The sequence below is a fragment of the Cucurbita pepo genome, chromosome LG08, assembly GCF_002806865.2.
Source record: "Cucurbita pepo subsp. pepo cultivar mu-cu-16 chromosome LG08, ASM280686v2, whole genome shotgun sequence".
NCBI lineage: Eukaryota > Viridiplantae > Streptophyta > Magnoliopsida > Cucurbitales > Cucurbitaceae > Cucurbita > Cucurbita pepo.
The window spans coordinates 3,052,578-3,076,373 of NC_036645.1; the positions used below are offsets into that span (position 1 = coordinate 3,052,578).

Genomic DNA, 23,796 nt, shown 5'->3' on the forward strand with positions numbered 1-23,796 from the left:
AACCATCTCTGTGAGATTATACAAATTAAGAAAGTTTATAAGATCGAATTATGACGTAAGAATTTTNAAAAAAAAAAAAAAAAAAAAAAAAAAAAAAAAAAAAAAAAAAAAAAAAAAAAAAATCAAGCCATTCATATTAAATAATCAATCCAGCTATGAATGTATAAATTTTTTGAGTTTAAGTTGTTTGAAGCTATATATTCAAATTTTTGTTTTTAATAAAGGTAAATATGATGGGTTGAAAGACGAAATTTAAAGACTTTTGTTTTTAGGCTAATTTTGGAGTCAAAAACTTTTTTCCTTGAACTTGAAAGTTGTTTTCTTGTTTTAGTATCATACTATATCTACTAAAGAGTGTCTTTCTTGTTTTAGTATTATACCATAAGTAGCTATCAGACACTTAAAAGATAAATCATACTATATCTACTAAAGAGTGTCTTTCTTGTTTTGTTTTAGTATTATACCATAAGTGGCTATCAGACACTTAAAAAGATAAAGACCTTGGAGGCACTTAAAGATAAAGACTCAGGTTAAGAGATAAAGACCCTAAGGCACTTAAGACCTTGGAGGCACTTAAAGATAAAGACTCGGGCACTTAAGAGATAAAGACCCTAAGGCACTAGATAACCCTAAGACACTTAAATATGAAGGCACTTTGGGTGCACTTTGGGTCACTTAAATATCTGGAGGTAGTTAAATAGAGCACTTAACTTAAAAGATAAAGACCTTGAAGGCACTTAAAAGACCTTTGAGACTTTGGAGGCGCTTAAAATACTTAAATCATCCTGAAGTGAAAAAATTAAAACCGTTGAAGTACTTAAATCATGAAGTGAAAAAATTAAGTTACTTAAATCATGAAGTGAAAAAATTAAGTTCCTTTCTATATTTTTCAACGAAACTATAAGGAACACAACTTAGACATGTTTAGTTAAAATACAAAACTAGAACACTTCAGATGTTAACATTGACACTTTTTTCTTGTCTGAGATGAGGGTCATTTAACTCATTTAGAAAAGTTGTTTTCTCGTTTTAATATCATACCATATCCACTAAAAACTGTCCTAAGTGTAAACTAAAGAAGAAAAAAAACATTTACCCACGTCTACGTGAAGGGCCGAGAATTGAACCCGGGTCTCTTAGGAGAGAGCCGGACAATGGAAGTTGCAAAAGGGCATAACTTTTAAAATAGATTAAATTATAAAAAATATCCAGAATCTTCTTCATTTTTAGCCGTATAAACTTCGAAATTATTCCAAGCATAAGGCAAATATAATTAAAATTTTTGAATGATCCCATAGAGATAAAAGCAAAGAATTGGACAGCTTAATAAACATTTTGGGGTACTAAAATTTAATTTTCTATGCTCTTGAAAAACGAATACATTAACATAAAACAAAGCATATAACCTTAACGGAGAACAGGGAGAGAACTAAGAGTTCTTTCACCAGAAAACCTAACAACAACAGCAGGACACAAACACAGCGGCTCTCTCTATATATTACAACAAACAGAGAAAACCCGTATTCAACAAATACATAAACGCCTACATACCTTTCCGATCCCTTCACGACCTGCTCATCGTGTTCGTTTATTCAGCAACCTTGACGCCCGAGAGATAAACTCGACTCTGAATTATCGTTCCACCAATCAGGAAACCCGGCATGACCATCAGCCCGACTTTCGGTTTCGGGTCGTTTTCGTTTATGATTAAGTTCTTGACCACGCTATCCATGTATACTTCGGAGAATTCGTTCCCTTTTTTAACCTGGAATACCTTGACGTTTGGATCAAAGGAATATGCTAACCTGTGTAGTAGCCAGATTGCTTTAGCCAATTTAAGGAAGACCTGGTAGAAAGGAGTTCTAGGATGTCCACCTCCTGCCACATGATTTCTTTGATCTAAGTTTCCAAAGAATGAGGCTTCCATCTTTGGGTGGACTACTAGTAGGTATTTGCTCCTGCAAAATTTACCAAAAATGGAATCCGGGTTTTGACCGAGCATGTCTAATGGATCCATGTCCTTCAATGAAAGAAATTCCCGGAAGAAATCCTCTTTTTTGAGTGCAAGATCGTCAACTTTGATCGAGAAACTTTCGTGCTGAAAGCCACAGAACATTCTCTGGCATATGTGGGACTCGAAGGCGTATTTCTTGTGAGCTCTTTTTGCGTAGATGACGTTGGATTCGACTGAGTTAGCAGCAGCATCAAGGTCCCAGCCAGCTGCTTTCATCATGTTAATCAATGGCTTGGAGAAATCATGAATGGCCTTAAAAGCGCCTTCCACGGCTGATATAAACAGATCAGGGGTCAAGTCTACAGGGGAAATTCCATTTTCATCTGCTGAAGCTTCTGAATCTTTCATTGATAGCCCTCGAAGCTTGAGGTTTTTTTCCAGTTTAACCTTCTTCTGATTTGCCTCCTCTATCTGCTGCTGTAACTGATGAATCTCAGAATCTTTGTTTTGAATTTCAGACTGAAATTTCTTGACCATAACCTCATAGGTTTTCAGAAGGCTTTGTTGTTCTTGTATCTCAGCAGCTAAGCGTGAGTCCTGTGGCGAAACACATACTGGTTTGGGGTTGTTTTCTCGGTAAAAGTGTTTGAGCTCGGATAGTTTCTTCAGCTCAGAAATTACAAGTTTATCGGCGGCTTGGATCTTTTCAGGATCATAGGGAGTATGAGCACCTTGGAGCTGGATATAAGCAGACTTAAGGGAAGAAATGTTAGCAAAAAGCTTTGATATAAGGGCTTCCACTGCTTCGGGTTTCTGGTTCATGGCCTCTTCCATGGGTTGTGGGTGAACCTTCTGGCTACTGCTCTCACGGAGTTGGTTATCTTTTTCTCCAGTCACTAGCATAGCTACTTCTGAAAATGTGAATACAATAAACTTCCTTCAAATAGAGCACCAATATCATCCACCTGCAATCTCCAAAGCAGTGTACACGACATCTACTAGGAATTAACAGGGAGGTCCAGATAAAATTAACACAAGAACGCTTGCTTTATCTCGAGGTGCAGATGAAATATTGTATCCATACAACGACAGTACTTCAAGCGAGAAATACAAATATTTTATCCCTTCTTGAAGATGGCTAAAAAACAATGCAGCCTAGATTTCATGCATGCATAAAGTAAACCATACATTAAGGTTTCATAACTTGTCAGGTCTATCAGTGAATCACCACTTCTAATGCCTACTATATCGAGATATTTTTAGCAATGTTCACTTAATAATTTCAAGGTTCATAATGGGATAAGAACGATAGCACACGTCATAAAGCACCTCTCTCAGCCACCTCAGACCTGGCGATTTATCGTTTTACATAATAAGAAAACTAGCAGAAATATTGGAAAGAAAAGAATGGCACAATCTGCATACCTATGGGATTGGCATCATTAAGGTGCTCCAGCAAACACGGTAAGGTTCCACCTACATACAAGAGCAAGGAAATCAATCTATCAGGAAGAAGCAGAATCAATTTCTGATTTATACGTTAGAATCTCGACGCATTTTATGGTGGATTCCAGAAATAATAATACATTAGAGCATATTTCACTGAGTTTCCTTAGTAAAACTATTGATTCAGTTGGTAATATTACACTTTAACGGTAATTCTAAAATATTGGTCAGAGGTGAAAAGGAGATTAGTAGTACACCACGAGCCTCACAATGCTGATTAGGGAAAGATGTTATGGAACTACCCAAATAACATATATCTTCATTTAATTTCTTTTGTTTGGCTGTGTATGCACGTGTGGTGAGGGGTCTTCCACTCAAAAAACAACAAGCGTCGTTAGCAAAAACTCGCTATATTTACATTCTTAGGTTGGTTCCTTGCCACATTAGGCTCAATATGCTTAGTCTTAACAGCTCCCGGCATACCCCCTAGGGCCAAGATTACTTCATCTAAAGATAAAAAAAAAAAAAAATTATAGTATAGATCGAAATAATAGCTCGATCATCTATCACACAATTGCTGGATGTCTCGGTGTCTTAATCAGCTCTCAAAGCTTTTTTTCTCCATCTCAATAGAATTACACTGAACAACTTCTTTTAAAAGTGCAATTACAGCATATACATCTTCACTGATCTGGTGATCAATAGATCAGATCCCTATGAGACACGATGCCTCTGTGAATAAAATAAATCTCAAACACATTGGCCTTAAACTAACATCTTTTGAGCTAAAATTTCGAGTTCCCAACCAATCATACATAAACCAACCCAAAATTAGCATTACCACTAATCTTTCCGGCACCAAAGTCCCAACTAATTCATTAGCCCCACAGAGAATATAAACGAGAGGCAAAAAACAACAAAATTCAACATTTCCAACCACTTCAAAACCCTAAATCTCGACAGACTCCTCAATCAAACTACGTTGAATCAAATCAAACACATCAAGGAAAAGCAAACTAAAAATAAAAAAGTTATCTCCATTCAACGACTCACCATAAGATTCTCGAAAGCTATAAGAGTAAAGAAAGAGAGCCTTACGGAGCTTACAGTGGCCGGAAAATCGCCGGAAAGTTAACGAAAATGTGCAGGAACTTGAAACGAGGAACCACGCGCACGGTGAAGGCTCTCCTTTTCTGTGCCCTTCCGCTTGGTGAAGAAAGGGTAAAAAGGCAACGAGGAAGGGTAATTTCGTCTTTTCGCCATATCTTCTTTTCGAGTGCTTCTAAAAATTCTCTTTCTACTCATAACAAATCATAATATTTTAATATCCCAAAAGAACTCTGTATTTTTTAAATATATATATTTTTAATTGTTAAATAATTAATTATTTAATTTATTGACTTTTTTCTATTTGTAATAATGTTTAATTATTTGTTATAAAACATATTTCTGTAGTAAAATCTTTTATCTTAAAAAATTATAAATTATAAATTATTATTTTAATCTTATAATAATTTAAAATTTTGAAATTTCAACTTTGCCCTTTCCATTACATTCTCAAAATTATCCATCATTATTACCACATGCCTTCTTACTTTTTGTTTTTTTCGGTACAATATGCTTTATTTTTTTTACTGACTTATTTTATTTTATTTTATTTTATTTATTTACCATCGTCTATCATTTAAAAAAAAATAATAATAAAATCTCGAAAATTAAAATTAAAAAGCTTTTAAAATTAGAAATATCAATTTAAATTACGCTGCTAATGAAACTTATTGGTATTAAAAATTATATCGAAATATTTACCTAAAATAATATTGAAATTTAATATTAATTTTTTTTTATAGTACGAGATAATAAATCTATATTATTTTTTAGATAAATAATAAAAATATTTGAACCCTCGACTACTAGTTAAAGGAATTCTTGAGCTATATACGCTCAATTCATTCGAGATAACAGATTTATATAATTTTTTTAAAGTTAAATAATAAACATATTTGAACATTTGAACTTTCGATGATCAGGTATTATTGAACCATGTAAGATAATAGATTCAAATAATTTTCTTTTAGCTAAATAATCGAAAATATTTGAATTTTTGACTTTTGATTAAAGGTAATCTCGAACTATATACGCTAATTTTATGGTTTCAATACAAAAAAAAATTATAATTTCAAACTACAAGCTGCATAAATTGATCTTCCTGCACAGTTCATTGCGACTAGTGTGTTCCAATCGATTACGGAAGAATCTTTTGGTTTTAGGGCCATGGAGAATATGGAGTCGACGAAGAAACGAAGCACCACAACGTTGCCTGGAGGAAGGAATCGACCGCCATGGCGGAAGTAGAAGGAGACACTCCAAGAACAGATGCTCTTCTCCCGGCCGATGAAACGTAGGTTAGCCAAAATTCTTCTCTTCTTCTACTTGTTTATTTCGGAATCTTAACTTCTTAGGTGAATTTCTGGTGATTGTTCATCAATTCTATGCCAGTCCGACTGAATTTTCCTGGTACTTTGTTTGAGCGAGTAGATTTCAAATGTAATTAACAAAATCCGGAGAGATTGCACCGAAAATTCCGACGGAAAGGCTTCCTTCAGTGAAATGATGGAAGAAGCCGTCCATTACGCAGACTTGTAATGGAATTTTCTTGTGGCGGATGGGAAGGTAGAACTTGTAGTAGAATACAAGCGAATACAAAATCAAGAAATTTGGAGGCAGTTATTATCAAATGAATTATAAGCAATTAGTAGAGAATAATGTGAGATCCTATCTCTGTTGGGGAGAACGAAGAACGAAGGGTGTGAAAACCTCTTTAGGAGAGAGGTTTTAGAAACCTTGAGGGAAAGAGAGAAAGCCAGCCAAAGAGGACAATATATGCTGATAGCTTGGACCATTACAAATAGTATCACAAATAGTATCAGAGCCACGTTATGTCAGCGAAGAGGCTAAACATAGAAAAGGGTGGACACAAGGCGGTGTGCTAGAACACCGGACCTTAAAGGGAACGATTGGAGAAGGGAACGAGTGCCATCGAAGACACTGAGCCCCAAAGGGAGAGTGAATTGTGAGATCTCACGTCGGTTGGGAGGAGAAGGAAACATTCTTTACAAGGGTGTGAAAATCTCTCCCTAGTAGACACGTTTTAAAAACCTTGAGAAAGTCTAAAGAGGACAATATCTACTTATGGTGAGCTTGGACTGTTACACCCCTCATTCGGGTCACATGTGATTTTCAACATTGGCTATTATTTGAATTATTACACGACAATATATTCATCCTAAGCTAGAACAATGAGAATTTACTTGTTATCTGTAGTAGTTTGCTTTTATTATCTAAAGAAGCAATTTGCTTCCATTTTAAAGCTACGACTCTGGTTATGAGGACGAAAGTCCCTTGTTTCTTTAAGGCTTTGAAATATTATACAGTGATAGAAAATAACCTTGCAGTTAAGCATCCACGTTGGGGCCAGGATATGCTGGTAGGCTCATTATTCGCTTGTCCAAGACAGGACCTCCAACGGTGAAATGATACAGGCTTTGAAATTTTGATCCTTTCAACCCAAGTGTTTCGTGCACTGCAAAACAAACCAAATGGAGGAAGGATTGAGGTAAAAGGTATTCATCATAATACTCGAGGGAGGTTTAAAACGCGACGGTTAGGGAGAGGTTTCCACACCCTTATAAGGAATGCTTTGTTTCCCTCTTCAACCGATGTGGGATCTCATAATCCACCCCTTAGGAGCCTAGCGTCTTCACTGGCACACCGATTGGTGCCTGACTCTAATACCATTTGTAACAGCCCAAGCCCACCGCTAGTAGATATTGTCCTCTTTGAGTTTTCTCTTTTGGGATTCCTCTCAAAGTTTTAAACCACGTCTGTTAGGGAGAGGTTTCCACACCCTTATAAGGAATGCTTCGTTCCCCTCTTCAATCGATGTAGGATCTCACAATCCACCCCCCTTAGGGGCCAAGCGTCTTTGCTAGCACACTGCCTGATGTCTGGCTCTGATATCATTTGTAACTGTCCAAGCCCATTACTAGCAAATATTGTCCTCTTTGGACTTTCTCTTTCAAGCTTCCTCTCAAGGTTTTAAAACGTGTCTGTTAGGGAGAGGTTTCCACACCCTTATAAGTAATGTTTCATTCCCCTCTTCAACTAATGTGGGATCTCACAATCCACCCCCTGAGGGACCATTTGTACCTTCCAGTGCTTTGCTTTGATACCATTTGTACCGCCAGCAAATATTGTCCTCTTTGGACTTTCTCTTTCGAGCTTCCCCTCAAAGTTTTAAAGCATGTCTATTAGGGAGAGGTTTCCACACCTTTATAAGAAATGCTTCGTTCCCCTCTCCAACCGATATGGGATCTCACAAAAGATTCCTTGAACGATTTGTTACTCTACAGATTTCTTTCCCGAACTCAAAAACGTACAAGAACGACAAGTTTCTGCAGATCAGTGGAAACTACAAAACATAGATCTTACCAGGATCATCAAAGAAGCAACCAATTCCAGTTGCAGATATATCAACAGCATGAGATTCAAGGTATAACACCTGCCCAAGAACTCCAGTCTCCCAAAAGAGTCGAGGATACATGTAAACGCCTTTTTGCCGCAGTGTAGGCTCATAATGAGCAATCATTCCCAGGCTGAAACAACCATCACTGGCAATATCCTGCATATGAGTATTTTGAACGTTGTCATCATATGGGTATAAGTCTAATGTCAATATCCCATCTACATTCTGCATGCATACTTCCCTAACTAGCAAGAAATTTAAAGGGCATTGCAGTGGTCACTGAGACTATGAAGCTGCAGGCGATATGGTATCAAAATGCAACCGTTACGGATGCGCTGCCTGCAGCTTGTGAGGGCTAGAGTGTGTGCCCATAAATTTAGTTTGCCTAGATTTGTTGTGTTTTGAGTGTTTACTAATGAACATATGGTTTGATTGGACAGCTTGTCCAGATAAGTTCTAGCAAATCTAGCCATTGAATCAAGACTCGAGTATTGCCTCGTGCAAATTTGATGGTTTCTCTTTCCTTTATGTAGGTATAGCTTTGATTTTGTGTCCACTCCCTTGCTAAGTTTAGCTTATTACGGGGCATTAGAGCTCGTTCGATGTGTGGCTAAACAATCTTTACAAACTCGACGGTTGGTTAGTTTAGGTGTTGAAAATGCATATCACTTCTTCACAAAACTAGGTTGGGAAGGAGAATGAAACATTTTTTATAAGAGTGTAGAAACTTCTCTCTAGTAGACGTATTTTAAAAACCTTGAGGGGAAAGCCCAAAGAGATAATATCTTCTAGCGGTGGGCTTGGACTGTTACAAATGATATCAGAGCCAAATGCGAGATGATGTGCTAGCGAGGAGGTTGGACCCTGAAGGGGAGGGGGGGACACGAGGCGGTGTGCCAATAAGGACGCTGGCCCCAAAGGGGATGGATTGGGGGGTCCTACATCGATTGGAAGGGAACGATGTCAATGAGGACACTGGGCCCCGAAGGGGATGGATTGTGAGATCCCACATCGGTTGAGGAGGAGAACAAAGCATTATTTATAAGGGTGTGGAAACCTTTCTATAGCATACGCATTTTAAAAACCTTGAGGGAAAACCCAAAACGGAAAGCCCAACGAGGACAATATCTGCTAGCGGTGAACTTGAGCTATTCCAAATGGTATCAGAGCCAGACACCGAGCAATGTGCCAACAAAGAGGCTGAGCCCCAAAGGGGGTGGACACGAGGTGCTGTGCCAACAGGAGGCTGAGCCCCGAACCGATTGTGAGATCCCACATCGGTTGGGACACTGGGCTCCAAAGGGGGTGGATCGTGAGATCCCACATCGGTTGGGGAGGAGAATGAAACATTCTTTATAAGGCGGTGAAAACCTCTACCTAGCAGACACGTTTTAAAAAACTTAATGAAAAGCTCGAAAGGGAAAGTCCAACGAATATTAGTTGAGCTTGAGCTATTAGAAAAATCACCCAATAGACATATAGAAATGAAGTTAAACCAACCTGATGGCATGACAATCGCTTGGAAAGTGCCTGATAATCACCTCTATGTAGTTCATAGAGAGGGAGATCACTAGGACAACCATCAGGCTTCACCCACTTAAAATCTGGTTTAGTAGCTTTCTTCAGCTCATCAAAATGATCTTCATTTCTCACCAAAAAGTACAGACCCTGTGGCAATCCCACCACCCTGTGAACGAACATAGCAGCATGAACCTCAGCCTCCCATGGCAAAGCTCGAAACGGCAATGCCAATCCTTCCCTTTGCTTCTCCCCTCCACGAGAACCCGAAGGCACACAATGTAAAAGAATCTGATAAAACATGTCTCTCGTTATCGATGTGACACCGTCCATGTCGACTGCGCTCCTGCGCTTCCTCACGACTTCCCTCACCGTAAAATCCTTGTATGGACGTTCACCAATAACCCCACTGCTCTGAAATGGATGAACTAAAGCTCTACATTCACCTGTTAATGGCTTCTCTACAGCCATGGCTGTTCTATAAATTATATCCCAACATATATGCTGTTTGCTGAGCAAATTTGCCTCTCCTTTCCAGTCTAACTCAGTGAATTCCTGTATTGCAGAGCTCAATTCCTCGTAATTCAAGGTAAAATCAGCAGTACCATTAGGAAAAACAGCAAGAACACAATCAGGATGCTCGAATTCGATCACCGGAAACGAACCCTTCACGGGTCGGGACGGGATTTCGAACTCGGGGAATGTATGCAACCCCATGAGCTTCTTCAAATCATCATATCCCAATCCATCAACAACCTTCACATCCCAACCCAATCCTGCAGCAGCCATGGAAACCGCCGCAATGGCGTGGCCGACATCGTGATTACAATACCGAAACGCTCGCTCACCGTACTTCCAAGCCTCACGCCAGAAAATCGACGACAACCCAATAAGAAAACTGTTCTCAGGAAAGAATTTAAAGAAAAACCCATCTGGAATTTGAGTTCTAATCTCCAACGCATGCTCTTTAGGAGCATAATGCGCGACAAACCCAGAATCTGATATCGATTTTATAGGCGGAGATATCAAATACGCCTCCGTGGGATGCAAATTCCCGCTACTGGGATTGACTCTCAGCGACCAAGTGGAAAACCCAGTAGATTTCCAAGCAGAAAGAGCCAAAGAATCGTAAAAGAACTGAGAAATTGTGGCTTTACAAACAGTTTTCGGATTAGGTAACGAAACAAAGAGAGAATCATACGAAGGAGCTTCATCGATCACATCATCCGATGCGGCGGATTGCTTGAGAATCGGGAAATGGGAGACAGGGAGAAGAGGGGCGGCGGTGTAGCGGCGGAAGGGGTTCGGCTGGTTCGCCCAATCGAGGCCGTGGGGGCCTCTAGCGTAGCTGGAGAAGGCGTGCTTGGTTTGGTTGTGGTATTTGAGGACCTGCGAGAGGTTCGGATCGTCTTGGTCGAGTGGGGTATTGGAAGAGGAGGAAGAGAAGGGCATGGCCATGGCCATGGCGGATGAGACTGTGAGTGAGGGAAATGGAAGCGTGGAGGTTGAAGAAGGTGGAAGAAGAAGGGCTATGGCGGGAGGGTTCCAGAAGATGGAGAACCTTGGAGAAGGAAGCCGCAAAGGCATCCTGGTTCGTGGGCTACACATTTGGGCATCTTTGTCTCTTGAGAATTAAGGCGAGGTCCGTTTTTCTCATAATTCTTCCAACAATTTTGGAGTTTGTTCTTGTTCGTTGTCTTTTATTAAATCTTCATAAATATATATTTTTAAAAATATTAATCTCATTAATGAATAATTTACATTTTTAATATAATTTATATTTGAGAACTCAAACATATTACTAAATTCAATAATATTTTATTAGTAAAAATATAATATAATATTTACAATAATTTCTAAAAATTCAAATTTTAATATTATAATATAAAGTTAATATAATATAATATTTACAATAATTTCTAAAAATTCAAATTTTAATATTATAATATAATGTTTTAGAGGGATGAATATGAAAAAAATTCCTCCCGTTTTCTTTTCTATTACTTGTCTCAATTGGGGCGGTCCTACCGATTAAATAAACATCTTTAAATATAACATTGTGTTTTTTTTTTTTCGAAAAAAATAAAAAAAGTAAATAAATTTGATTTTTAAACAAAAAAAAAAGATTTTTTTTGGATTTTCTAAAAAATTTAAGAGTATTATTGAAATGTTTTAAATTTTTATTTAATTTAGTTTTTCAATTTTTGAAACCATCTCCAATTTAAATTAGAAGGGTAATTTCGTCTTTTCACAATTGGTGAAAAAAAAAAACAGTTTTTGAAAGGGGTCTTTCTCCAAATTCAAAACATTTAGAGGCTATTTTTCTAAAATTACCCCTGCGCGCGCCGTAGAAACCTCACTCCTTTCATTTCATCGGCGATAACCCATAGTGTTACTCGGAGACACAGAGAGAAACCAAATATGGAGGTCGGGAGGTTGCCGATATCCGCTACGCTTCGAGGTAAACTGATATCAGCAGGCTATACTACTCTCTCCTCTCTTGCTTCCGCCTCTCCTTCCGACCTTGCTCGAGGTATCATCACTTTCCTTTTCTTTTGATCGAACTTCCTGTTCAACATCTGTTTTCGCTTTAAATTCTTCGGTTTTCCGTTTTCCTTGGATTTTTGTTCATATGTCATCGTTCTGTGNTTTTTTTTTTTTTTTTTTTTTTTTTTTTTTTTTTTTACCACTGGTGTAATATAATCCGACGCACGAGTTTGTTTAAAGGAGGTTGAAATTAGCCATTTCGGATCATTCGACCACTAGGATGAATTTCATTGCTGGAAAGTTTAACGTTTCTAGGAAATTTTGTAAGAGAAAAAACATTCAGAAATCTTAAGAGAACGAGAAATAGGAAACGACTCTTCGAGCCTTGAATTGTGGTAATAGATGAATATATTGTGATAATCAATCGGTAATCTCCTGAGTCCTTCTTAGAGCCTTAGATTTGTGTTGAATTTTGGACCTCAAGGAATTTTATGACTCCGTATGTTCCTGTTGGAATTTATTAAACAGTTTTAATGACCAGAACTAGCTGCAGCATTGGTTCATTCTTCCTTTTGCTATATTTCAAGGCTAGATATTTGAAATTTTTTCATGCTTGCATGCATACATCTTGTTATTATTGGTCCTTCAATTTGAACCACCTTCTCTGGCAGTGATTTAGTATTGAGTATGAGATTTCAATCAATCAATCTTTTCTGTCTCGAAAGGTTCTATTTCAGCTTCAATCTTCTCAACGTCCCTTGTTTAAACAAGCATGTAAATTCCTTTGATCTTAAATAATGATGGGACGGAAGCATGAATTTTTCTTCATTATCTAACCCAAAAATCCACTCACTTCAGCTTATTTGCGGTAATAATTTTTCTTGAGAAGGAGCTTGTCTCAGGGTTTTCTTTTCTTGTTATCACGAAATGATAAGTATTGTGTATCTCTTAATTTCATCTATTCACTTATTTTCACCCTTTTCTGTTCAATTTCATCGGTCGTGTTACTTTAGTTTTCACTTTCATTGTCCGTGAATGTTGAGTATCGTTAACAAGCCGTCTCATGTGATTCAGAACTGGAAATCTCAAACAATGAAGCTTTTGAAATTCTTAAATTTGCATCACATGGTAGTAGGCTGGACAGGCCAGACGGGAGTGGTGCTATTGTTAATGGTACAGTTTCCTCTTTGCGTAGTTTATTTTTTGAAAGCAACAGTAAGAAGAAAACTGTGAACTGTGTGACTTATGAAATAAAAAATAAGGTGCACGTGATTTGTTTTTGATGTCATCCCTTGTTGGATCTGGAAGTTTCTTCTTAAAGATGAGTACTTCATAGTTTGCTCAAAATAGATGTAGTTATCTAAATGAATAGACAAAATTGTCTCTTTTCTTTCTTTTTTTCTTCATTTTTAATGACAATTTTTTCATATGTATGTTCCTTTTTATGAAGTTTCAACTTTGTTTTAGATAAAAAAAAAATAAAACTGCTACTGTTAACTTATTCACAGAGTGGTTTACTTCCATTAATTGGTTATGATGTATTTGTGTGGATCATGTTTCTTCTGCCAAGCAAGTTCTTCCTTATTGAATCATCTCATTAGTTGCAATCTTCTCATAGATCGAAAATACTTTATCAAAGGTGTAGATATCTTATGATATACCTTGATGTGTTCATTTACTATCGCATAGTTGTTTAATAGATTGATGTACTATCAGTCAATTGATTGGTGGGTATCCTTTTTTTGGTCTGTTTAAAATACTTCCACATCTAATTACTTCATTATTTTCTAATTATTATTAATATATCGTGGAACCAGCTCTGATCAATCCATGTAATTTCAAATATCTATTTTGGAATTCTTATCTAGGACAGGTGCAGAGACTGCTTGGGATATGCTCCACAAAGAGCAGTTACTGCCACGTATTACCACATCTTGTGCAGATTTAGATAACCTTCTTGGTGGAGGAATTAATAGCAGTGAGGTTACGGAAATTGGTTAGTGATTGTTATTCTTTCTCTGGTCAGTTGCATTATTACGTGTAATGAGTACATTGTATTCTCCCCTTTATTTTCTGAAGAAGAATGCACTTTATAATGGAATGTCAACTCATGTTCTCGATTGAAATTTCTTAATCTCGCCCTTTTTTGTTTGAATGTCAACTCATGTTTTATTATTATGCTTTTGAGACATGAATATTTAATTTATTTATTTTTGCCAGGTGGAGTACCGGGTATCGGTAAAACACAGCTTGGGTATGGATTTTTGTTGTATGTTTCTCTCCCAGTGTGAAAATTATTCTTTGTTATACAGAAATAAAATGACATAATGTTTATTTTGCATCGAGTAACAGGATTCAACTTGCTGTAAATGTTCAAATTCCAGGTGCATTTGGTGGCTTAGGTGGAAAAGCAGTTTATATAGGTAGGTTCCAATTCCAGATTTTGCTTCCAATTCTTTTGAATTTTTTTCTAGCGATCTATATTTGCAATCTAGTTAGGAACATGGCTTTCCTTGATGTTTAGATACAGAAGGGAGCTTTATGGTGGAGCGTGCTGTGCAGATTGCTGAAGCATGTATAGAAGATATGTCAGATTACAGTGTCTTAGTAAAGAAGAATGCAATGCCTCATCAAGTGCAAATCCAACCAAAAGATATCTTGGAAAACATATTTTACTTTCGTGTCTGCAGCTATACAGAGCAAATTGCCCTAGTAAATTATCTGGACAAGTTCATTACGGAGCACAAAGATGTAGGTAGAATTTTCTTCAACTCTTTAAACTATTATCACTGTCTAGGAAAATAATTCAGATACGTGTAGTTCTGTCGTTCGAGTTTCTTGTATTACATTGCTTAATCGTTAATGATGCTGCTTGGAAGCTTTCTTCTTTTGTCTTGAGTAAATTGTTGTTTTTCTTGATTTGGATGTTTCTAACCTAAAAGTTCTCTGAATTACAATATTTTTTTCCTAGATCTTCTTTGTTGGCCTTCAGTTCAAGTATTTTGATAATTACTGATTATTTCTTTGCAGGTTAAGGTTATCATAGTTGATAGTGTGACATTTCATTTCCGCCAAAATTTTGATGACTTGGCGCTCAGGACACGATTACTCAGTGAAATGGCTCTTAAGTTGATGAAGCTGGCCAAGAAGTTTAATTCGGCCGTAAGAATCAGTTATCTAATTATAATGTTTCATACTAACATATATGGTAGAGTATCAACTTAAAATTGACATAAGTAGTAATTTATAAAGTTGAATGTGTCAACTTTATTAGCAAGCATGGACACTTTAAACTAGCACATTGAATAAGTTATATATATATATACACACACACGCACAGACAATTTGACTCGTGGGAATAACAAAAATCAGTGTATTTGACTAATAAACTTCGAATTTCTCGATATCATGTCACATTTAGAACATGTAGAAATATTTTGAATTCTCGATACATTTTTTCTAATACAAGATTCAGCATGATATAAGTAAATCATTTAAATGGATGAGAAATCCATATCTTTGAAGAAGATATTTTTCTTCCTATGCCCCTTTCATATCATGTCAATATCCTGAATTTGCATCTATACTCCTCAACCAATGCTGAGAGAAACACATATATGCTTGGATATGTCACTCTAATTTCTTTTGTATCTTCTTTTTTCATTCATGCTAGTATTAACTTTAATAGTTGTATCTTACATTTGTTCTATTGTTTTTCCCCTGCCTTTGTTGCTTTTTTCTCCTCGACTCTTCGGCAGGTTGTTCTATTGAATCAGGTCACCACTAAGTTCGCCGAAGGTTCATTCCAATTGACTCTTGCATTGGGTATGTCATTTTTAAGTCTCCTTCTTACCTTTCACTGTTACAAATCATTGTTGATCAGTCACTTGTTGCACTCCCTTGGATGTCTTTAAGCATTCTGATTCCATTGAGTTGATTAGGTGATAGCTGGTCACACTCTTGCACGAACCGGATCATTTTATATTGGAATGGCGATGAAAGGTACGCGTATCTTGAAAAATCGCCCTCTCTTCGATCTGCATCGGCACCTTATTCTGTGACTTGTAGAGGCATTAGAAATTCTACATCAAGTAATAAGAGAACCAAAATGATCTAAGATTTGACACGCCTTTAAAACTCACATGAATTCATGTTGTTCTCATGCTTCATCTAATTTAAGTATGGAATTATCTGAATGATTCTTGGTTTTGCTTCCACACCTAAGTTGTAGTGCATGGAACTTCTATGATATGGAAAATTGAAAGTTGCCCTTATCTTCTTGCTGCCGTTGGAATATTTTTCATGAATTTTCTCTTTAGCCGGTAAATCATAAATGGCTAAAAGGGATTCTTATGCTTTTGGCCCTCACATTTGGTCAATTCGATTATATATATCTATATCTCGAGATCAACAAGTGGGGTGAGTCTCTCTATGAGACAATGTGTGATTCAAACTCCTAAATTCTTAATCGAGCGTATATAGTTTAATCGGTTGAATTATGCTTCGTTCTACATTATTTGAACAAGGCTGTTTTATAAGAATTAGTTTGTACAATTATTTTTGTTAGTAGACCGATATGTTATGTAGTTATTTGGTTAATATGGGGTGACATAGGTTTCTTGAATTACTCACGATGTTTCCAAAATTTATTAAAAATTTAAGCATTGAAATGAAATTTCTAAATGTATGATAATTGAAGGAACATGGGAAAATTTAATTATGAATATGGTTTCATCTGAATTTTTATTTCTAGGGCTCTTTTTTTTAAAACATAATATTACATTTAAGTCTATTTAGATAAATAAGTTTGGTTGATGAAGATGAATGGCCATCGCTTTAATCTACTAAACAAATAAATATGTCATGTTTATTTTAACATTAAAATTAAATTAGTTGTGGACGATTGACGTAAACATAATTACCTCTAAGTGAACCAATTCAAATTTGGATCTTGATATGTTAGTGCCTTTTAAAAGTAGATATTCTGTGAGTTCACCATGAATGCGGTCTAAGTGGTCAGTGATTTCAAGATCCCATAAAAAATACTTTTTTTATGTTTCGGGTTTTAGCTATAGCTCGTATTCATTTAGCCATTTCCTCCTTCATTCTCAAACCTCTTGATATTGTGACTTTTTCCCATGCTTCCTCATTCACATTTTTCAAAAATAATTTAAAATTAAGTTTCCTATTTTCCTATTTTTCATTCTTTACTTTAATTAATCAAACTATAGCAAGGAAACACGTTAATTGAAATATTATATTTTGAACTGTATCCCTAGAAAAAAAATATATTTATTATTATTATTATTATTATTATTATTATTATATTTTTAGTATAACACTTTCCATAGCGTTGAACTCCGAAAAAATAAAGAAATTTGACATTTATTCACCTTAAAGTATAGACTAAAAGTGAAGCCTTTTTACAGAGAGAGATATATTTGTGATAAAGTAAGGTACAAAAAATATAAACCTCTATTATTTCCCCAAAAAATATTTAAAAAAAAATCCAATAAAAATGATTTTATTTTATTTTCTAAAAAACCTGTTAATTAGTGGAGGAAATTTTGGAAGGCAGCCGTTTATCTTACCCACACTCAACGGCTGAGATTCTCCATCGTTCTAATCCAATGGCCACCTCTCGTCTCTCAAGCTCGATCCTCCATTTCCACACAAGATATAACTGATACTCCGACAATCCATTTCTTCAATCCGCCACCATTCCCACACCCATGGCTTCCACTTCCTCCCTCACTCTTTCTCAAGCTCTCTTCTCCCGCGAAATCTCCCGCCATGCCTCCAATTCCTCCTCCGACCGAGTCCCCTTCTCTATCCCCACATTCTCCGGCCTCAAATCCACCAAACCACCGCGCCTTTCCGGCTCCGCCCACCGCCCCAGGACCGCCCACTACCGCCGCCAAATCGTTAGAGCTGCCGTCGCTGAGACATTGGGCACCACCGCTGAAACTGCCCTCGTTGAGAAGTCCGTCAACACGATCCGATTCTTGGCCATTGATGCGGTTGAGAAAGCTAATTCCGGTCACCCTGGTTTGCCCATGGGCTGTGCGCCGATGGGTCATATTCTCTACGATGAGATCATGAAATACAACCCCAAGAATCCTTACTGGTTCAATCGGGATCGCTTCGTTTTGTCTGCCGGACATGGCTGTATGTTGCAGTATGCTCTGCTTCATCTTGCTGGCTACGACAGTGTCAGGGTTGGTTCCCTGAACTTTATTTATTTGTTTTTCAGCTTCATTGGCTTTGTTCTTCATGTTCATAAGCTTGTTTTACTTGAATTATCTGAAATTCTAAGTTTCTGGGTCTGGTTTTTATCTCTTTTGGAATGATTTATCCAAGTGTGAGAAGAAATGAGCTAAAACGCTCTGCTTTAAGCCATAGAGGTCTTTCTTTAATAGACAGACATGAGTGGGAAATCGAGGAGTATGTGAGGTTGTATGTACAAAGTATGGTGACGACAGGGTGATTTGGAGGCCAAAAGGGTGGAGCCGAAGAGTAATCAATCGGCTCCGCTTGCAGCCACCATGTAGACTGCTCCCTGCCGTGTCAAAGCCAGTAGTAGTGGTGGAGAAGAAGATGAGTAGAGAATTCATAAGCCATTGAAAATAAAGGATCGGGACCCTAAAGTAAAGGGTTTTGATACCATGAAAATATTTGCTATTTGTCTATAATAAACGGTCAAATATGGTACATATAGTAAACCATAATTCAAGGCTAAATATCCTTAACATAGCTGATTTTGGTATTAGGAGGAAGATTTGAAGAGCTTTCGTCAATGGGGAAGCCGAACCCCAGGACACCCAGAGAATTTTGAAACGCCCGGTGTTGAGGTCACAACTGGTAAGATTCTTGTCTTGAAACTCAATTGATCCATGTCGTAACGGAGAAGTTGATACAATTTGGCTTACTTTGTAATTTGATTCTATCGAAGATGGGTAGGAGGGAGTCCCACATTGGCTAATTTAGGAAATGATCATGGGTTTATAAGTAATGAATATATCTTCATTGGTACGAGGCTTTTTGAGGAAGCCCAAAGCAAAGCCATGAGAGCTTATACTCAAAGTGGACAATATCATATCATTGTGGAAAGTCGTAATTTCTAACGGATTTGATCGCTTGCAGGTCCTCTTGGACAGGGAATTGCAAATGCTGTTGGATTAGCCCTGGCAGAGAAACACTTAGCCGCTCGTTTTAACAAACCCGACAGCGAGATCGTCGACCACTACACGTAAGAACATCGCCATTTTACCGATGATTTGCAGCTATTTTGTGTTTGCTCAAAGGTATTTGTATGTGTTCTACAGATATGTTATACTAGGAGATGGTTGCCAAATGGAGGGAATTGCCAATGAGGCTTGTTCTTTGGCTGGTCATTGGGGACTAGGGAAGCTCATTGCTTTTTATGATGATAACCACATTTCGATCGATGGAGATACCGAGATTGCCTTCACCGAGAGTGTCGATACTCGTTTCGAGGGTCTAGGATGGCATGTTATCTGGGTGAAGAACGGAAACACGGGGTACGATGAAATCCGTGCTGCGATTCAGGAAGCTAAAGCTGTTAAAGACAAGCCTACGATGATCAAGGTTCGGGTTATCGCCTATCTTTTAAGGTTTATTTTGGTTGTAAGAAAGCTAGCATGTATTCTATTCATTTTCAGGTGACAACAACCATTGGTTATGGATCTCCAAACAAAGCCAATTCATATAGTGTTCATGGTAGTGCACTTGGTACGAAAGAAGTCGAGGCTACGAGGAGCAACCTTGCGTGGCCATACGAACCTTTCCACGTGCCAGAGGACGTTCAAAAGTAAGAACGATTAGCTCCGTTCGTACTTCTAATTAGTCTACATCGTAAATTTTACTGATCCAACATGTTTTCGATGATTTTTCAGGCACTGGAGTCGTCACATTCCCCAGGGTGCAGATCTTGAGGCCGAATGGAACGCTAAGTTTGCTGAATATGAGAAGAAGTACGCCGAGGAAGCGGCTGAGTTGAAGTCGATCATCAGCGGTGAACTACCTGCAGGTTGGGAAGATGCACTTCCGGTGAGTCGTCTCGAATCAAATTGAGTTAGGCATATTTGAAAGTTGTGCTCGAGATCAACTCGTCCTAATGATAATTTACGTTTAAAACGTATATATCGATTATGATCGTCTTAAAAGGCTTTCGTTAATGCAACTTTGCAGAAATATACACCTGAGAATCCAGGTGATGCTACTAGAAATCTGTCTCAGCAATGTCTTAACGCCCTTGCGAAAGTTCTTCCCGGTTTCCTTGGCGGGAGTGCTGACTTGGCTTCGTCGAACATGACGCTTCTGAAAATGTATGGCGACTTCCAGAAGAACACGCCAGAAGAACGCAACGTTCGGTTCGGTGTTAGGGAACATGGGATGGGTGCCATATGCAATGGGATAGCTCTTCACAGCCCTGGGTTCATCCCATACTGTGCCACATTCTTTGTTTTCACTGACTACATGAGAGCTGCTATGAGGATTTCTGCCTTGTCTGAAGCTGGTGTGATCTACGTAATGACTCACGACTCGATCGGGCTCGGAGAAGATGGTCCGACCCATCAACCGATAGAACACCTAGCAAGCTTTCGAGCAATGCCCAACATATTAATGTTTAGGCCTGCTGATGGTAATGAAACTGCTGGTGCTTACAAGGTTGCTGTTGTGAACAGGAAGAGGCCTTCTATTATGGCTCTTTCACGGCAAAAGTTGCCTCAACTCCCCGGAACCTCGATCGAAGGAGTCGAGAAGGGTGGCTACATTATTTCCGACAACTCTTCGGGCAACAAGCCGGACGTTATCTTGATCGGAACTGGTTCTGAATTGGAGATAGCTGCACAAGCAGGAGAGGAACTCAGAAAGGAAGGAAAAGCTGTTAGAGTTGTTTCCTTTGTCTCTTGGGAGCTTTTTGATGAGCAGTCCGATGCGTACAAGGAAAGCGTGTTGCCAGAAGCTGTATCGGCTCGAGTGAGCATCGAGGCCGGTTCGACATTCGGGTGGGGGAAAATTGTTGGAAGCAAAGGGAAGTCGATTGGTATCGATCGATTTGGTGCTAGTGCACCAGCAGGAAAAATATACAAGGAGTTCGGTATCACGGTCGAGGCTGTCGTAGCAGCTGCTCGGGAACTTAGCTAGGATCATTCGTGGCGAAATTTCTTTGAATCCTTCTTGCTAAATCACATTCTCTGTTGCTTATGATTCTGTTCACAGTAAATGTGATCACAAATGAGAAACAGAGAGAGGCATTATTAGTGTTTTTGAGTGAAAATGAAGTTTGCAACAGTTTCTGGACCTCTGTTTTATGTATCTTCTATGTTCTAAATGTCAGTGGCTTGATGTTGGTATCAGTTGTGCTGATATTTTCTTCCAAAACTATGAATTTGATACTCATCTGTGTTGCCTCTACCAACATTGCTACTCACTTCTTTTCTTAATATCTTGGAATGATATGAACTCCTAACTCGTGTCTTAACCAATTGAGCTATGTTCGAGTTGACGAGAGGGTGGTTGACTGAGAAGGTGATATTGTGGCTACATAAAGAAAACGAGCGGCTTGTAAGAATGCATGTCTTAACCAGAGTTATGCTTGGGTTGACGAGAGATGGTTGGTTGAGGAGGTGATATTGTGATCACACAAAGAAACAAAAGCGGCTTGTAAGAATGCATGTCTGAACTAATTGAGTTATGTTCAGGTTGACGAGAGAGTGGTTAGTAGAGGAGGTGATCTTGTAGCCACACAAAGAAAACAAGTAGCTTGTAAGAACGTATGTCTTAACTAATTGAACTATGCTCAGGTTGACAAGAGGGTGGGTAGTTGAGAAGGTGATCTTGTGGCCACACAATAAAAAGAAGCGGCTCGTAAGAATGCATGTCTTACCCAATTGAGCTATGGTCGGGTTGACGAGAGGGTGGTTGGTTGAGGAAGTGATCTTGCGGCGACATAAAGAAAATAAGTGGCTCATAAGAATGCATGTCTTAAAGAACTAGTTGAGCTATGCTCGGGTTGACGAGAGGGTGGCTAGCTAAGGAGGTGATCTTGTGGTCACACAAAGAAAATAAGTGGCTCGTAAGAACATATGTCTTAACTAATTGAACTATGCTCAAGTTGACGAAATGGTGGGTAGTTGAGAAGGTGATCTTGTGGTCACACAATAAAAACAAGCGGCTCGTAAGAATGCATTGTCTTACCCAATTGAGCTATGCTCGGGTTGACAAGAGGGTGGTTGGTTGAGGAGGTGATCTCGTGGCCACACAAAGAAAACAAGCGGCTCGTGTGAGGTACCGAAAGGATTGAATTGGATAGTTGGATATGGGTCCTTCCAAAGGCCAAGAGGTAGGTGGGGATGGGTCCTTCCAAAGGCCAAGCGGTTCTGTGTCCCAAAAGGTTATTCAAAAGGCATTTTGTTGTAGAGTTGTGGCTGTGATACCTCTCATTTGGATATCCAATTTATGGCTATATTCAATGTTGTTAATTTTAGCAAATAGATCCAAATTATTATTATTTATAATTATTATTATTATTATTATTATTTATTTATTTATTTATTTATGAAGTTATTGTGATTCAGCATCTTCTCAGAATATTCTTCGTTCTCAATTATTAATTAATTAATTAATTATTATTATTATTATGTGCTTTATTTTTTAAACATTTTAAGGAAATTTCAATTATATCTTTCTTTATTCTTCTATTTCGGATTGTTGTAATTTTGAAACATAATTAATGCATTTTCCATTTAAAATAATAATAATAATAATAATAATAAATATAGATATTGCTTGTATTAAATATGGATATTGGAGGAGTTTTTATATATTTTAAGAAATAATTAATTAATAATAAACAAATAATTTAATTGAGAGTACATGTATGCACACTTTCCCACGAGTCTCGTTTTCGACGTGTCGACTGACGCAGTCTTATCATAGTTTCTTGTCGGATGGGTAATCAAGTGTCGTTCAGCAACATCTTGTCCCACATCGTTTGATTTCGTTTCTATATCACGCTTTATATTGTCGATAGAATAATAACCCACCGTCCCTTCGGGGACATCCGATAAAATTGGAACGATACAGAGAAGATTAGCATGGCCCCTGCGCAAGGATGACACGCACAAATCGAGAAATGGTCCAAATTTTTTTTTCACTTTTACCCCTACAATCCGTAGCATATTTACGAATATGTCCCTTGTAGCGTGTTATACAGTATTCAGTTTGCTTACATGCATTTCACTTTTACCCCTACAATCCGTAGCATATTTACGAATATGTCCCTTGTAGCGTGTTATACAGTATTCAGTTTGCTTACATGCATTTCACTTTTACCCCTACAATCCGTAGCATATTTACGAATATGTCCCTTGTAGCGTGTTATACAGTATTCAGTTTGCTTACATGCATTTCACTTTTACCCCTACAATCCGTAGCATATTTACGAATATGTCCCTTGTAGCGTGTTATACAGTATTCAGTTTGCTTACATGCGAAGCTGACTGTGCAACCGAAAGGACAAAAAGGTAAAAGGTAAAATGGTGACTATACTTACTATTTTTTTTTTTTTAGAAAAAATAAAATTAGACTAAAACTTGCATTAATTTAAAGAAAAATTTATAATTCTTAAACTTTTATTTTTTACACAAAATTAATAAAAAAAAAATAGATTTTTTTGTAGAAAAAATAAAATTAGACTAAAACTTGCATTAATTTAAAGAAAAATTTATAATTCTTAAACTTTTATTTTTTACACTAAATTAATAAAAAAATACCTCTATTTTTTTATAGTCAAACTTTATCTGTTAACATCAATAATTACAAAATTATTGGAACACAA

General features: G+C 37.5%; 4 protein-coding genes and 1 non-coding gene across 11 annotated transcripts; 3 read left to right on the forward strand and 2 right to left on the reverse strand.

Moving 5' to 3' along the window:
* Positions 1-1,314: 1,314 nt before the first annotated feature.
* LOC111800624 (protein GRAVITROPIC IN THE LIGHT 1) lies at positions 1,315-4,638 on the reverse strand. Of its 6 annotated transcripts, none has more exons than XM_023684408.1 (3): positions 4,508-4,638; positions 3,380-3,430; positions 1,315-2,919 (listed from the first exon to the last, which is right to left on the reverse strand). In XM_023684408.1, exon 3 carries the CDS (start codon positions 2,855-2,857, stop codon positions 1,589-1,591), a length of 1,269 nt encoding a protein of 422 aa, XP_023540176.1. In that variant the 5' UTR covers positions 2,858-2,919; positions 3,380-3,430; positions 4,508-4,638; the 3' UTR covers positions 1,315-1,588. The 6 variants fall into 6 exon arrangements, with proteins under 6 accessions (XP_023540176.1, XP_023540177.1, XP_023540172.1 ...); XM_023684409.1 differs by having other exon boundaries at positions 1,315-2,949; XM_023684404.1 differs by having other exon boundaries at positions 4,499-4,638.
* A 1,983-nt stretch (positions 4,639-6,621) lies between these two features.
* On the reverse strand, positions 6,622-11,094 carry LOC111800641. The gene is made up of 3 exons (XM_023684427.1): positions 9,426-11,094; positions 7,892-8,081; positions 6,622-6,983 (listed from the first exon to the last, which is right to left on the reverse strand). Exons 1-3 carry the CDS (start codon positions 11,049-11,051, stop codon positions 6,856-6,858), a joined length of 1,944 nt encoding a protein of 647 aa, XP_023540195.1. The 5' UTR covers positions 11,052-11,094; the 3' UTR covers positions 6,622-6,855.
* A 674-nt stretch (positions 11,095-11,768) lies between these two features.
* On the forward strand, positions 11,769-16,204 carry LOC111800642 (DNA repair protein RAD51 homolog 3). 2 transcript variants are annotated; one of them, XM_023684430.1, is made up of 9 exons: positions 11,769-11,976; positions 13,005-13,103; positions 13,804-13,926; positions 14,151-14,184; positions 14,283-14,353; positions 14,461-14,681; positions 14,961-15,092; positions 15,689-15,755; positions 15,872-16,204. In XM_023684430.1, exons 1-9 carry the CDS (start codon positions 11,865-11,867, stop codon positions 16,045-16,047), a joined length of 1,035 nt encoding a protein of 344 aa, XP_023540198.1. In that variant the 5' UTR covers positions 11,769-11,864; the 3' UTR covers positions 16,048-16,204. The 2 variants fall into 2 exon arrangements, with proteins under 2 accessions (XP_023540198.1, XP_023540197.1); XM_023684429.1 differs by having other exon boundaries at positions 11,772-11,976; positions 14,455-14,681.
* Positions 16,205-17,622: 1,418 nt separating this feature from the next.
* Positions 17,623-21,369, forward strand: LOC111800488 (transketolase, chloroplastic). The gene is made up of 7 exons (XM_023684203.1): positions 17,623-18,148; positions 18,701-18,791; positions 19,074-19,179; positions 19,256-19,538; positions 19,613-19,761; positions 19,847-20,000; positions 20,142-21,369. Exons 1-7 carry the CDS (start codon positions 17,663-17,665, stop codon positions 21,099-21,101), a joined length of 2,229 nt encoding a protein of 742 aa, XP_023539971.1. The 5' UTR covers positions 17,623-17,662; the 3' UTR covers positions 21,102-21,369.
* Positions 21,370-23,003: 1,634 nt separating this feature from the next.
* LOC111801245 lies at positions 23,004-23,106 on the forward strand. The gene has a single exon (XR_002816119.1). It is a non-coding gene; the product is annotated as a U6 spliceosomal RNA (small nuclear RNA).
* The last annotated feature ends 690 nt before the right edge of the window (positions 23,107-23,796 follow it).